This window comes from Orycteropus afer, unplaced genomic scaffold (genome assembly GCF_000298275.1).
Source record: "Orycteropus afer afer isolate SDZICR_OR568_19922 unplaced genomic scaffold, OryAfe1.0 scaffold00293, whole genome shotgun sequence".
NCBI lineage: Eukaryota > Metazoa > Chordata > Mammalia > Tubulidentata > Orycteropodidae > Orycteropus > Orycteropus afer.
Genome location: NW_006921880.1, coordinates 4,364,456 through 4,377,556, shown reverse-complemented (window position 1 = coordinate 4,377,556; position 13,101 = coordinate 4,364,456). Strand labels below are relative to the sequence as shown.

Here is a 13,101-nt window from a genome sequence, read left to right as displayed (position 1 = left end):
TTGCATATGAGCAGTTGATGGTCTGTTCCACAATCAGCTCCTGGCCTGGTTTTGCTGAAGATATTGAGCTTTTCCATTGCATCTTGCCACAGATGTAGTCATTCTGATTCCCGTGTGTTCCATCTAGTTAAGTCCACGTGTAGAGCCTCCGTTTGTGTTGTTGAAAAAAGGTGTTTGCAATGAACAAGTTGTTGGTCTTGCAAAATTCTACTGTGTGAGTTCCAGCATTATTTCTGTCACCAAGGCCAAAATTTCCTGTGCACCATGTGCACCCCCTGGGTTTGAAATACCAGTGACCCAGCCTCAAGACTCACAGCAACATGTCACCATAGTAGGACAAACTGACAGACAATTTAGTCTGCCTAACCTGTTGGAACCTCTTCAACCACCCTCACCTGGATCCCTGAGGCTGACTCCTTGATCTGTTCTGGTCCCCTTTGCCTTTTCTGTCTTCTCCCTGCTCTCCTTCTTCACTGCTTGTGGGGCATGGCATGGGTTCCTCTCCTCACTTGGATCCCTGCAGTTGACTCCTTGATCTGTACCGGTACCCTTAGCCTTTTCTGTCCTCTCCCTGGTTTCCTGCCTTGCTGTGTGTGGGACGTGGCCTGGGATCCCTCTCCTCACCTTGATCCCTGCCACTTACTCCTCAATCTGTTCCAGTCACCTTTGCCTTTTCTGTTTTCTCCCTACTTTTCCACATTGCTGCTTATATAGAGAGAGAGACAGAGATATTTATCTTAGGAAAATGGCTCACACACTTATAGAAGCTGGCAAGACCAAGTTCTTGGATCAAACGTCAAGCTGGAAAGTTCAGCAAGACAGAAAATAACAAATGCTGGCAAGGTTGTGGAGAGATTGGGACTCATACACTGCTGGTGGGACTGTAAAATGGTACAACCATTGTGGAAAGCAGTGTGGTGATTCCTTCAAAAGTGGGAATTAGAAATACCATTTGACCCAGCCATTCCATTACTAGGTATATACCCTAAAGAAGTGAGAGACATGACAAGAACAGATATATGCACACCCATGTTCATCACAGCACTATTTACAATAGCCAAAAGATGGAAACAACCTAGGTGTCCATCAACTGAAGAATGGATAACTAAACTATGGTACATACACACAATGGAATACTATGGAACGCTAAAGAATACTGTAGAATCTGCAAAACACCACATAATGTGGATGAACTTGGAGGACATTATGCTGACTGAAATAAGTCAATCACAAAAGGACAAATATTGTATTAGTCCGTTATTGTAAAAATTAAGGAAAGGTTTATCTATAGAAGGACATTCTCTTTGTTGGTTACTGGCGGGGGTGGGGGTGGGGAAGGAAGGCTGTTAGATAGATAGAGATAAGTATTGATTTGGGTGAAGAGAAGGGCAATGTACCAAATGTGAGTGACCAATATGGCAGCATTGAGGATGAGAAAGACATAGAGAGGTACATGGGAGGTACAGACAACAAATTGAACCCCTTTGCACATACAGTACTGCATTGTCAGTGAAGGCAAATATGGGTATATGGTGGATAGATGGGTGAGCAGGCTAAATGATTAGGTATGTCTATGAAATGGGGAGGGTAACCAAGAACATATATAGTGTTGGCAGACAATGGTCCTATAAGTCTATGTGACTGATCAGAATTCCCAGGTGTATAATAGAGCTGACAAGGGGCAAGGTTGTGGTCACAGCCAGCTACCCAGAGGGACCGAGTAGTTGAACCTGTGGGCTTAGGACCATAGTCGCAGGGGACATCAAACTCAATCGGCATAACATACTATACAAAACATTGTTCCACCTCCTACTTTTGTGAGTAGTGACTGGGATCTTAAAAGCTAGCAAGCTGCCATCTAGATGCAACGATGGGTCTCTCCTCATCCAGAGCAAAGAAGAATGAAGAAAACCAAAATTAATGGAAACAATTAGTCCTAGAGACTGGTACACCATCCTATCTGCAGCATATACAGCTATGAGACCAGAAGAACTAGATGGTGCCCAGCTACCACTGTCATCCACTTGGAAGGGGATCTATGTAGGAGACCCTTGATAGAGAGGGAGAACAAATGTGGAACAATACTCAAAATCATTTGGAGAAAAAAAAAGTGGGGACCAGGTTTGCTGGTCTGATAGAGCCTGGTGAAACCACTGAGACTATGGCCTCCAGCTGCCCTTCAGGTCTGGAATTGAACCACACCTGTGGTTTCCAGCCAAAGTACAAGCATATGAGTTGAACATTTACCTCAAGTAGATACACTCCTTGGAGAGAACAATCATGGGAGAAAGATGGGCTGCTTATGCACAGGGAGACAGGCTCAAGGGGCAGGAGTGTATGGAGGGATGGACACTGGGAAGAGGTAACTATGGGGAGGAAGTGGGAGGGGAGCTGTTGCTTGGTAAACTATGGTCAATGACATGAGACAAAGTATATGTGAACCGCCTCATGGAAAGTGAATTTGCCCTGTAAATCTTCACCCAAATCACAATTTAAAAAAAAAAATTTTTTTTTCAAAGTCATCATCCTAGAATTTACAAAAAATGAAACATATTCTTATCAATGAACATTTATATAGTCATAATGATATAAATAATAAATATTAATACAAACAAATTTTGTGATAGAATAGATTGGAGAAATGGAGTGATGGGGAGTGTGTGTGTGTGTGTATGCTTATTTGTCTATGTGTGCATGTATTTTGTAAGGGTTCACTAGTGCAGAAGTAAATAATCATCATCCTTAGAAAAATGTCATTAGTCTCTAAACATGATAAATCAAGAAACAGAAATAGAGTCATTATTCAGAAATATGAACATACCTTTCAGAAGAAACTGGTGGAATGATTCAGAGTGATCACCTTGAGAATGGAGGAAATTGAACCCACATAAACACATGAGTAGAGATATTGTATGAGTAGTAGAAATTGTGTGATAGAATACAATTTTTGAAACATCATATATTATTTTGATAGAAAATTAACATTTGATTCCTCTTTTCCTTCCTGCAAGACTAATAATTTCTTGAGCAAATTAAGAGCTGTTTACATTTTGAAACATTTTATCATTTGTCTTTGTATTAATATCCTGATGGGTGACGTATAGGTATGTACACATTTACACTGCCTACCTTGTAGGACAGTAAATGTATCTGTATTATACCAATTCTCTTGCTCCGTCTGGGAGTACTTCTGGTCATGTAAGTTTTGGTTGTAATAATGTTGGGACACCTTCAGAATGCTTCATGTAATCCAAAAGTGCTGTTGCAAATGTGCCAATTTTCTCCTTTTCATCATTTCTTACTTATATCTTAACAGCTAAAGTCCAGGAAGAGATTGACCGTGTGGTTGGCAAACACCGAAACCCCACCATGCAGGACAGGGGCAGCATGCCCTACACAGATGCTGTGCTACATGAGATCCAGAGATACATTGATCTCGTCCCCACCAACCTGCCTCATGCAGTGACCCAGGATGTTAAATTCAGAAACTACCTCATTCCCAAGGTAAGATTTGATTCTTCTACACCAAACTTCAGTGCTCTTAAAGTTCCATACTCATATTATGTTTCTATTCCCTGTCCAACCCAAGATCAAAGAAATAAAAAATAAAATAAAATAAAACAAGTGCGCAGCAGCTTGATGGATTTTGTGTTCTTTTCAATTTAGGGTTCTAAATGTTTAAAACAGGTCTTGATACCTGCCAGTATAAGTCTTCCAAATTTGTTAGGCTTCATTATGGTTGTTTTAGATAATCTTACTTGTTGATATTTCCAAATAAATTCTAGTACTGCAGCAAAGAAGTGGCTGCAGAAAGTAAGACTTTCCAGAACACCAGGTCTATGGGGAAACTGAAAAAACCACATACATATTTAGGGCAAGATGCACACTGAGAAATGGCCTGAGAAGATATTATTCTTTCACCTTGGCTGATAGCTAAGCTCAGTGCAAAGCTGCCTAAGTGCTGAAGGAGGACACCAGCACAAAGCCATGTTGCAAACACTGGGATAGCTGAACACAAGCTAAGAAACAGAAATGTACACCTATCCAGGAAGGCAGTCTTAGCAAAAACTAGCTAAGAGAAGACACTTCCCAGGCAACCCCTGGGCTATTCAGTTTTCCCGTGTCTGCTTTTTCCAGGGCACAGTCATACTAACATCACTGACTTCTGTGCTTCACAACAAAAAAGAATTCCCCAACCCAGAGACATTTGACCCTCATCACTTTCTCGATGAGAATGGCAAATTTAAGAAGAGTGACTACTTCATGGCTTTCTCAGCAGGTAATAAAGATTTATATCCATCTGTAATTAGGGAAATAAGATAACCATATGAGATCAGTTGGGACTAGCATGGTGCCCGCTCTGGGGCTGATAAAATTAGTCCTTGTACATGATCACAAGCACCACCCCCAATGCCCATATGCTTTCTTATCCATGATCCATCCTCATTATTGGGGCACAGCGATGGATCCTTGGGAATGTAACCCACTTCTACCAAAGTGAGAAAGGTAGGAAATGTGGTGATTGAATTCATCACCAAGCTACCCAATGAAAAAGCTCCTACTAGAAAGGTATGGGAACAAAGAAAGAAGGGAAGGGGTGAGCACAAAGAGGAAATAGGAAAAATGCTGTTACTGTGTGGGGATTGCAGTAAATGTCACAAAATAGAATGTGCATAGATTACTGAATGGAAAACCAATGTGCTCTGTACACTTTAATCCAAAGCACAAAAGGATTTAAAAAAAAAAAAAAACCAAAAACTTCTACTAGAAGGTGAACCACAACTCATCTGTCAGTCTCATACTGTGGAAACTTGCATAATCCTGGGATGCTGGTATTTCAAATACTAGCAGGGTCCCCAATGGTGGAAAGGTTTCAGCAGTGCTTTTAGACTAAGACAGATGAGAAAGAAGGATGTGGAGGACTGCTTCTGAAGAAAAATGGCCACTGAAAACTTTATGAAGAGCAATGGAACATTGTCAGATATAGTGCCAGAAGATGAGACCCTCAGGTTTGAAGGCACTCAAAATACGACTCCAGGAAAAGCTGCCTCCTCAAAGTAGAGCCAACTGTAATGACATGGATGGAGAAAACTTTCAGAACATTCACTTGTTGATGTGAAATGATTCAAAATAAGAAGAAAGAGATGTAAACATCCATTAATCATCAGAACATGGGACGTACAAAGTATGAATATCAGAAAATTAGAAGCTGTCAAAAATGAAATAGAACACAGAAAGATCGATATCCTAGGCATTTATGAGCTGAAATGGACTGGTATTGGCCGTTTTGAATTGGACCATTCTGTGGTCTATTATGCAAGGAATGAGAAAATGAACAGGAAATGTTGCATTCATCATCGAAAGAACATTTCGAGATCTTTCCTGAACTACAATGCTGTCAATGATAAGATCATATCCATACGCATACAAGGAATGCCAGTTATTACTCAAATTTAGACATGAACCACTAAAGTCAAAGTTAAAGAAATTAAAGATTTTTACCAACTTCTGCAGTTGAAACTGATCACGCATTCAATCAAGATGCACTGGTAATTACTGGTGATTGGGATGTTAGAAACAAAAAAAAAAATCCCACCAGAGATCACATGATAAAATTTTGGAAGATCAATGATTAATTAATTGCAAATACCTTTTGTAAACAACATAAACAGCAGCTATACATGTGTACCTCTCCAGATGCAATACACAGGAATGAAATCCACTGCATCTGTGGATGAAGGTGATGGGAGAGCTAAATATCATCAAGCAAAACAACTCCTGGGGGCCAATTGCTCATATGCAAGTTCAAGTTGAAGATGAAGAAAATTAAACAAAAATTCACAAGAGCCAAAATACAACCTTGAGTATATCCTACATGAATTGAATATAGGGACCATCTCAAGAATAGATTTGATGCATTGAATATCAGTGACCAAAGAACAGATGAGTTGTGGGATGACATCAAAGATATCATAATGAAGAAAGCAAACAGTCATTAAAAAGACAGGGAAGAAGAAAAGATCAAAATGGATAGCAGAGGAAACTCTGGAACTCACTATTAAATGTAGAGTACCTAACGTGAAATGATGAAGTGAAAGAGCAGAACAGAAGATTTCAAAAAGCGGCTAGAGAAAACAAAGTAAAGTATTATATTTGGAAGAACTAAAGTTAGAAAACCAAAGAGGAGGATATGCTTGGCATATTTCAAATGTAAAGAACTGAAAGAAAAGAAAAATCAAACCTCAAATTGTAATATTGAAGGATTTGATGAGCAAAATCTTGAACAATGCAGAAAGCATCAAAAGACAATGGAAAGTGTTCTGGTTACCTAGTGCCACTCCAACAAGAATACACTACAAATGGGATGGCCTTAACAAACAGGAGTTTATTCTCTTACAGTTTGGAAGCTTTAATTCCAAGTTCAAAGTGCCAGGCTCTAGGGGCTTGTGAAAGCCCCTCAACCTTGGGCTTCAACTCTGCCTCCTGCTCCTGACCCACTGAAGCTACAAGCATTTCTTCCCTCAGACAGCTGCTGGCTACTGAGGCTGACAAACCCAAGGTTGACAGGTAAAAAGGCACAGTTCCAATGTTACCAAACCACATGGCAGGCCATTAATTTAAGTCCACTGTAAGTCCCAAGGTCAACAGAGCATGGCAGGCTGCTGAAAAAGAATACAGCTATATGCAGGCTGCAAGCATGCCATAGGCTCAAGACCATTCCCAAAGCTGCTGTTTATATACAGGAAGCAGACCACATACCCAAAGGAGCTACTCAGCTGCTTTTGGTAGATCCCACCATGGAGTTGATTGCCAGTCTCATCATGGGGAATAACAAGAATAATAACCACCTGCTGCCCAAACACTCAACCAGGCCCAGCCAAGTTGACACACAAACATAACCACCACAGAAGGGATACTCAGAATCACTGCACCAAAAAGAACTGGTAATGTTCAACCATTTCAAGAGGTAGCATATGATAAAGAACTGATTGTACTGAAGAAAGATGTCCAAGTTGCATTGAAGGCAAATGCTCTAGGAATTAGCAGAAAACCCATTGTGATGTTTCAACAAATGGATGAAATGCTGGAAGCGCTCCCTTGTCTATGCCAAGAAATTTGGAAGAAAGTTACTTGCCAACCAACTGGAAGAAGTTCATATTTGGGCCCATTGCCAAGAAAGGTGATCCAACAGAATGTGGAAATTAGCGAACACTATCATTAACATCACATGCAAGTGAAATCTTGCTGAAAATCATTCAAAAATGGCTGCAGCAGTATATTGACAAGGAACTAACAGAAATTCAAGCCTAATTAGAAAAGGCTAAGGAATGAGGGATATCATGCCTCACATCAGATGCATCTTGGCTGAAAGTAGAGAATACCAGAAAGATGTTTAGCTGTGTTTCATTGACTACATGAAGGCATTTGACTATGTAGATCATAACAATTTATGTATAACACTGTGAAGAATGGGAATTCCTGAACACATAATTGTGTTCATAAGGACCCTATACATAGACCAAGTCATTCAAACACAAGGGGTACTGCATGGTTTAAAATCGGGAAAGGTGTGAGTCAGAGTTGTATTATTTCACCATACTTATTCAACCTGTATGCTGAGCAAATAATCTGAGAAACTGTACTGTATGAAGAAGAACAAATAATCAGGATTGGAGGAAGACTTGTTAACAACCTGGGATTTGCAGATGACACAATTTTGCTTGCTGAATACAAAGACGGATTTTTTTTTTTTTTTTTTTTTTTTTATGATGCAAGTGTGTTGGGTCGCTCTGCTGCTTTCTTTGTGGTGGTAGAATCCCTGTGTGTAGTGTGAATATGTGTTTCTGTTTGTTGTAAAGATGGTTTAGAGTTCGAAGCGGGAGGTTTTATGATAATTGGATGAATATGTTTTCTTCTATTGAGTGAGAGAAGATATTGGCAGAGAAGGTGGGAGCGGAAGAAGGAAAGTTTGGTGTTGCTAGGGTCAGTTTCTAGGGCTTTGAGCAGGCTATTTTTGATGATGTATTTATTTGCAAGACTGCAGCTCAATTCAGGAAAGATTCTTATTGTTAGAGCGTCACAAATTTCTGCCAATTTCAGGCACGCTCAAAGATCCCGCCTCCACAGCCCCACAGCCCCACAGCCCCACAGCGCTAAAGAACGGCGCCAAGGCAGAAATCCCAGGAGTGCGGTTTCTTCCCTCTCCCTGTTGGTTCTGTCCTCAGTGCTGACATAATCCCACCAGATCACTAATGGCCAGCTCTGGAGTTTGTCTGTGATACCGCCCAGCTGCAGTGCCAAAGATGCGTGCGGTTTGAGCTGTCGGTAGGGGGGTACTTGCTAGTGACCTGCGGTCCGGATCTCTGTGACAAAGAAAAGCATGAAGTCTCCCAGTCTGACCCCAGTCTACTCTGTGACCTCCTGGGAGGGAGGGAGCTACCCTTCCTGTCGCAATAGTAAGTTTTCCTCCAAATCTCAGCGGAGGTGTCCATGCCCGCAGCCAGCCCCCAGGAGACCCAAATTACCTCCAAAAAAAATCAAGATGAGCTGCTGGAGGCAGGTCTCTGCCGCTGTCCACTGGAATATTGGAGTGGTTTCTGGGAAGCTGTTATAAGGTGTCCTCCCTTCTTGCTTGGGGATCTCAGGCGGTTGCCCTAGCCCGGCGCACAGTGAGTTTCCAATGTCTGTCTTGGGTGCCTGTCCGTCCGTCCTGCTCCAGTAGCTCTTTCCCAAATAATCTGTCTGTGCCTTTTCTCTAGTTCTGCTCTTGCAAGTTTGATGTAATCTGAATCTGCTAGCTGTTCAGAGTAGTGAAATTCCTAATTTAAACTGTTGTGGCTAGTTATTCAAGACCTTAGATGCCAGAGGGATAAAGCGTGCTGCTCATTGGCTCGACTCCATTTTGAACTCCCCTGAATACAAAGAAGAATTAAAGCACTTACTGAGGAAAATCAAAGACTACAGCCTTCAGAATGGATTACATCTCCACATATAGAAAACAAAAATACTCAAAATTGGACAAATGAGCAACATCATGTTAAATGGAGAAAAGATTAATGTTGTAAAGGATTTTCTTTTACTTCTATCCACAATCAATATCCATGGAAGCAGCAGTCAAGAAATTAAATGATAGATTGCATTGGGCAAATCTGCTTGTGCAAATGAGCTCTTTAATGTGTTATAGAGCAGAGATGTCTCTTTGAAGGCCAAGGTGTACCTGACCCAAGCCATGGTAATTTCAATCATCTCAAAAGCATGGGAAAGCTGAACAATGAATAAGGGAGACAGAAGAAGAACTGACACATTTGAATTGTGTGGCTGGCAAAGAAGACTGAATAGACAATGGATTTCCAGAAGAATGAGCAAATCTGTCTTGGAAGAAGTACTGCCAGAATGCTTCTTAGAACCAAGGATGGTGAATTTCTTCTCTCATCGTTTGGTCATGTGATCAGGAGGGACCAGGGTCTGGAGAAGGACATGATGCTTGGTAAAGCGGAGGATCAGCAAACAAGAAGACCCTCAACAAGATGGTACGACACAGTGGCTGCAACAGTGGGCTCAAAAGAACAATAATTGTCAGGATGGCACAGACCTTGGCAGTATTTTGATCTGTTACACTTACGGTTACTAAGGGTCAGAACTGACTTGATGGCACCCAACAACCATGAGGTGAAACTCATTTAGTCTTTCTTCAACTCTATGAGAACAGCACCTAATGCCACAAGTTTACTGAGTACTTTCCACTGTGGCCACTCACCCACCCCCCGGCCAGAGCTCTGTGGATAGAAATATTCACAAACAGACTGGGTAGTCAGGGACTTACAGCCTTGTTAGGAAAGCTGATGGATAAATAGATCACTATAGAGTAAAACTAATGTGTGGGAGAGAAGCATAGACTATCTAGGGCCAAGACTGGAAAGTTGTCTGCTTCCTGATCTCTTATACCCCACAGTGAGGAATAAAATGCAACAAGAAATATTCTAATAGAAGTAACAACACATGAGCTGCCTCACAAGGGTCAAGGGACTAGGAAAGAAGACAGAACAGGGCATTTTTACAGAGGTACTGGACCATAGAGACAAAAGCAAGACGTTTGCTGTATACTGAAGATATCAGAACCTCCTGCCCAGTCACTGTGGGGTCAGGGAAACCATGGGAATGAGACAGCATTCCCTGCAGTGATTCCAGAGCACCCTGCTCTCCCACCAATCATTGTCCTTCCTCTTGGATATTAAGGTCTCCTCCCCTGCAGTGTGCAGGCTGAGCTTCTGCTCAAGGTGTCATTTTCCTTTATTCTATGGCCTTTGGGGCTTGCTTGAGCCTAGCGTGTGGATACAAAGAGGGCAAAGACTGGTTCCTCCTTTCTAGGAACTCACATTTCATCCAGGTAGAAAAGTAAAACAGAAGTAGGATTCAAGGTGATCATGCTCCAATGGAAGTATGAATATAATGCTGAAAAAACCTAGTGACTACTGCCTTGGGGAACTCATAAAGACTCAAAGAGTAAATGGCATTTTATTAAGTCTTGAAGGAAGCATAAGAAATGTGCACTTTAATCAGAACGAAAAGCATGAGATACACCTTAAAACTACATGTTGTGACTGAGATTGGTAAGGATGGGTATGAGTAGAGCTGAGAGTAAAGAGGGTGAAAATGCAATAAAAGGACGAAATGTCAGGCTGGAAGAGAATGTGAAGGTCTAGGTCAAATCATTTGGGCCTTAATGTATAGGACACACACAGGGATCCATTTAGAGCTTTAACGTGTGAGAGTGACATGTTGAGACTTGTGCTTTTCATAGTACATAAGAAGAAAAATCTTTGGCTAAACTTTTTGGCAGAGAGAGAGAGGGAAATACGGAAAATGAGCCACCTGCTCTCAGGCTTTCTTTCCTTGATTCCCTTAAGAAAGTGATGTGTGTTTGTCTACAAAAGTAGTGATGAAAAGTTGAAATATCAAAATAGCAGTTCTAATGTGGGACAACTTAATGAAGTGCTTGCATAAAGATGATTGCTATTGTTGTGAACTGATATGGAGTCAGCTCCAACTGACGGTGACCTTATGTTTAACAGAAAGAGATGCTGCCAGTCTTGCTCTGTCTCCATGGTTTTAGTGTCTTTGAGCCTGTTCTCAAGGCTATTGTGTCAATTCATCTTATTAAAGGTTTTCTCATTTTCACCGACCCTCAAAAGATGATACTCAATAAATATTTGTTGAATGAAGGGGGCTTATTCAGATAAAGTATTAGGTGGATAGCAAGCATGTCCATTCTTCTGTCCATCATTCTATCCATTTGTCCTTCAACCCATACTGCCTTCCATCCATCCATTCATCAAATTGTTGTTGTTGTTGTTATTATGTGCCATGCAGTCAGACCCGACTCATAGCAACTCCTCCTTGGGTTTCCGAGGCAGTATCACAATGGGAGTAGATTGCCCTATCTTCTTTCCAAGGAGTGGCTGGTGGGTTTGAACTGTCAGCCTTCTGGTTAGCAGTCAAGTGCCTTAGCCACTATGCTACCAGAGCTCTCATTCATCAGTTAATGTGTACTCTCTGTGTGCGTCTTCAGAAACACAATGTTCCAAGAGAATCTCACCTCTGTGTTTGCTATCTCCAGGAAAACGTGTTTGTGTGGGAGAGAGCCTGGCCCGCATGGAGCTGTTTTTATTCCTGACAAACATTTTACAGAAATTTACCTTGAAGCCTCTGATTGACCCAAAGGACATCGACATCACCCCAGTTAACAATGGGCTTGCTTCTGTGCCACCCCCCTATCAACTCTGCTTCATCCCTGTGTGAAGAAGGGAAGATCCTCCGATTGCCTCTGCACTGTCGTCTGCAAATCCCCTAAACTGGGGCATCGTTCACCTCCTTCCAAGTGCCAGGGATGCCTTTCTCTGAACTCTCTTCCACAGCTCCCTGTTCCTTCAAGATCTAGAGATAATCCAACATCCATTAAGGAGTTTCCTGAGTTCCACAGTATAAATTTACATCCTACATTCCACAGTCTGCAATAGTTGTGTTGGCCACCCTATGCCTTAATATTTATCCAACTAAATTTTTACTGTTATCAATATGAAGCAGAGCAATAATGATTAGTGTGCGCCAATTCAAATATATTTCTCCGATGTGCATGCTAAAGAAAAAAATTCTTTCGACTTTTCTTCTTTGGGACATAATGCAAGTAAAAAATGAAAGAAAAAAATGCTAAGTCTTCACAGTGGCTATGCTGGTCCTCATGATAAGCACAGAAAGGAACAAAGGAGGAGAAAATGGCTGAAAATCTCTTTGGACTGAGTGCCATCTAGGGTTATTCTAGGTTTGGATTTGAAAACAGAAGAAAATATGTCAAGAAGCAGCTCCAACCTGGTGGGGGGAATATCAAGAAGATCGGCAATGGGGAGGAATGAACATCCAGTGTGAGAATGCATGCCTCCACTTTGTTGTCACCAAGATCAATAAATAAAGATTTAAAATGTTTCTATTACTCCAACTTGGTTTAGGTATCAATATATGTTTTCATATTGGTGATCATGTACTCTCAGTAATACAACACCCTTTGAAGACATCACCAGATTTCATTCGTTTCCTGGTTCCTAGTACATTGTTATACACTTAATATAAGTGTGAAGGTGATTTGATGCTATGGCTCAAAGTCATTAGCCTCATGTCATCTCCAAAGTGTAGACAACATAACATCCTAAATACTTCAAATCATATCATCTTTTTCTTCCTTCTGTCTGAAGTGTATGAAATGAGAAGTGACATCACCCATTATGCTGCTACCAACTCATCTCCTGAAGGAAACTACTTACATTTTGCCATGCATTTTTAAAATAACATATCTGTTTGTAGACATATAATCTTTTTACATAAACGGGCACATAAGTATATATTTAGAAATAACATATATTATACACACACATATACATACTTATGGGATTAAAAGTAGTTCTTTATAATATTGAGCTTATGTTCTATATATTATTCTTCAACTTCCTGCAGTTCTACTGAGCCATTTGCCAGAAAAACTCCTAAGACACTAGAGACATGGGCAAGTGACACTAAAGGACAGATTACAGAAGAAGAAATGACAATGGC

At 41.0% G+C, this 13,101-nt stretch overlaps 1 protein-coding gene across 1 annotated transcript in view; it reads left to right on the top strand.

Moving 5' to 3' along the window:
* Nucleotides 1–11,799, top strand: part of LOC103205890 (cytochrome P450 2C19-like) — a 40,592-nt gene extending 28,793 nt beyond the window's left edge. Inside the window, exons 7-9 of the mRNA XM_007951291.1 lie at nt 3,317–3,504; nt 4,138–4,279; nt 11,618–11,799. Coding sequence (XP_007949482.1) covers nt 3,317–3,504; nt 4,138–4,279; nt 11,618–11,799 — 512 coding nt within the window. The remainder of the gene's footprint in view (nt 1–3,316; nt 3,505–4,137; nt 4,280–11,617) is intronic.
* The last annotated feature ends 1,302 nt before the right edge of the window (nt 11,800–13,101 follow it).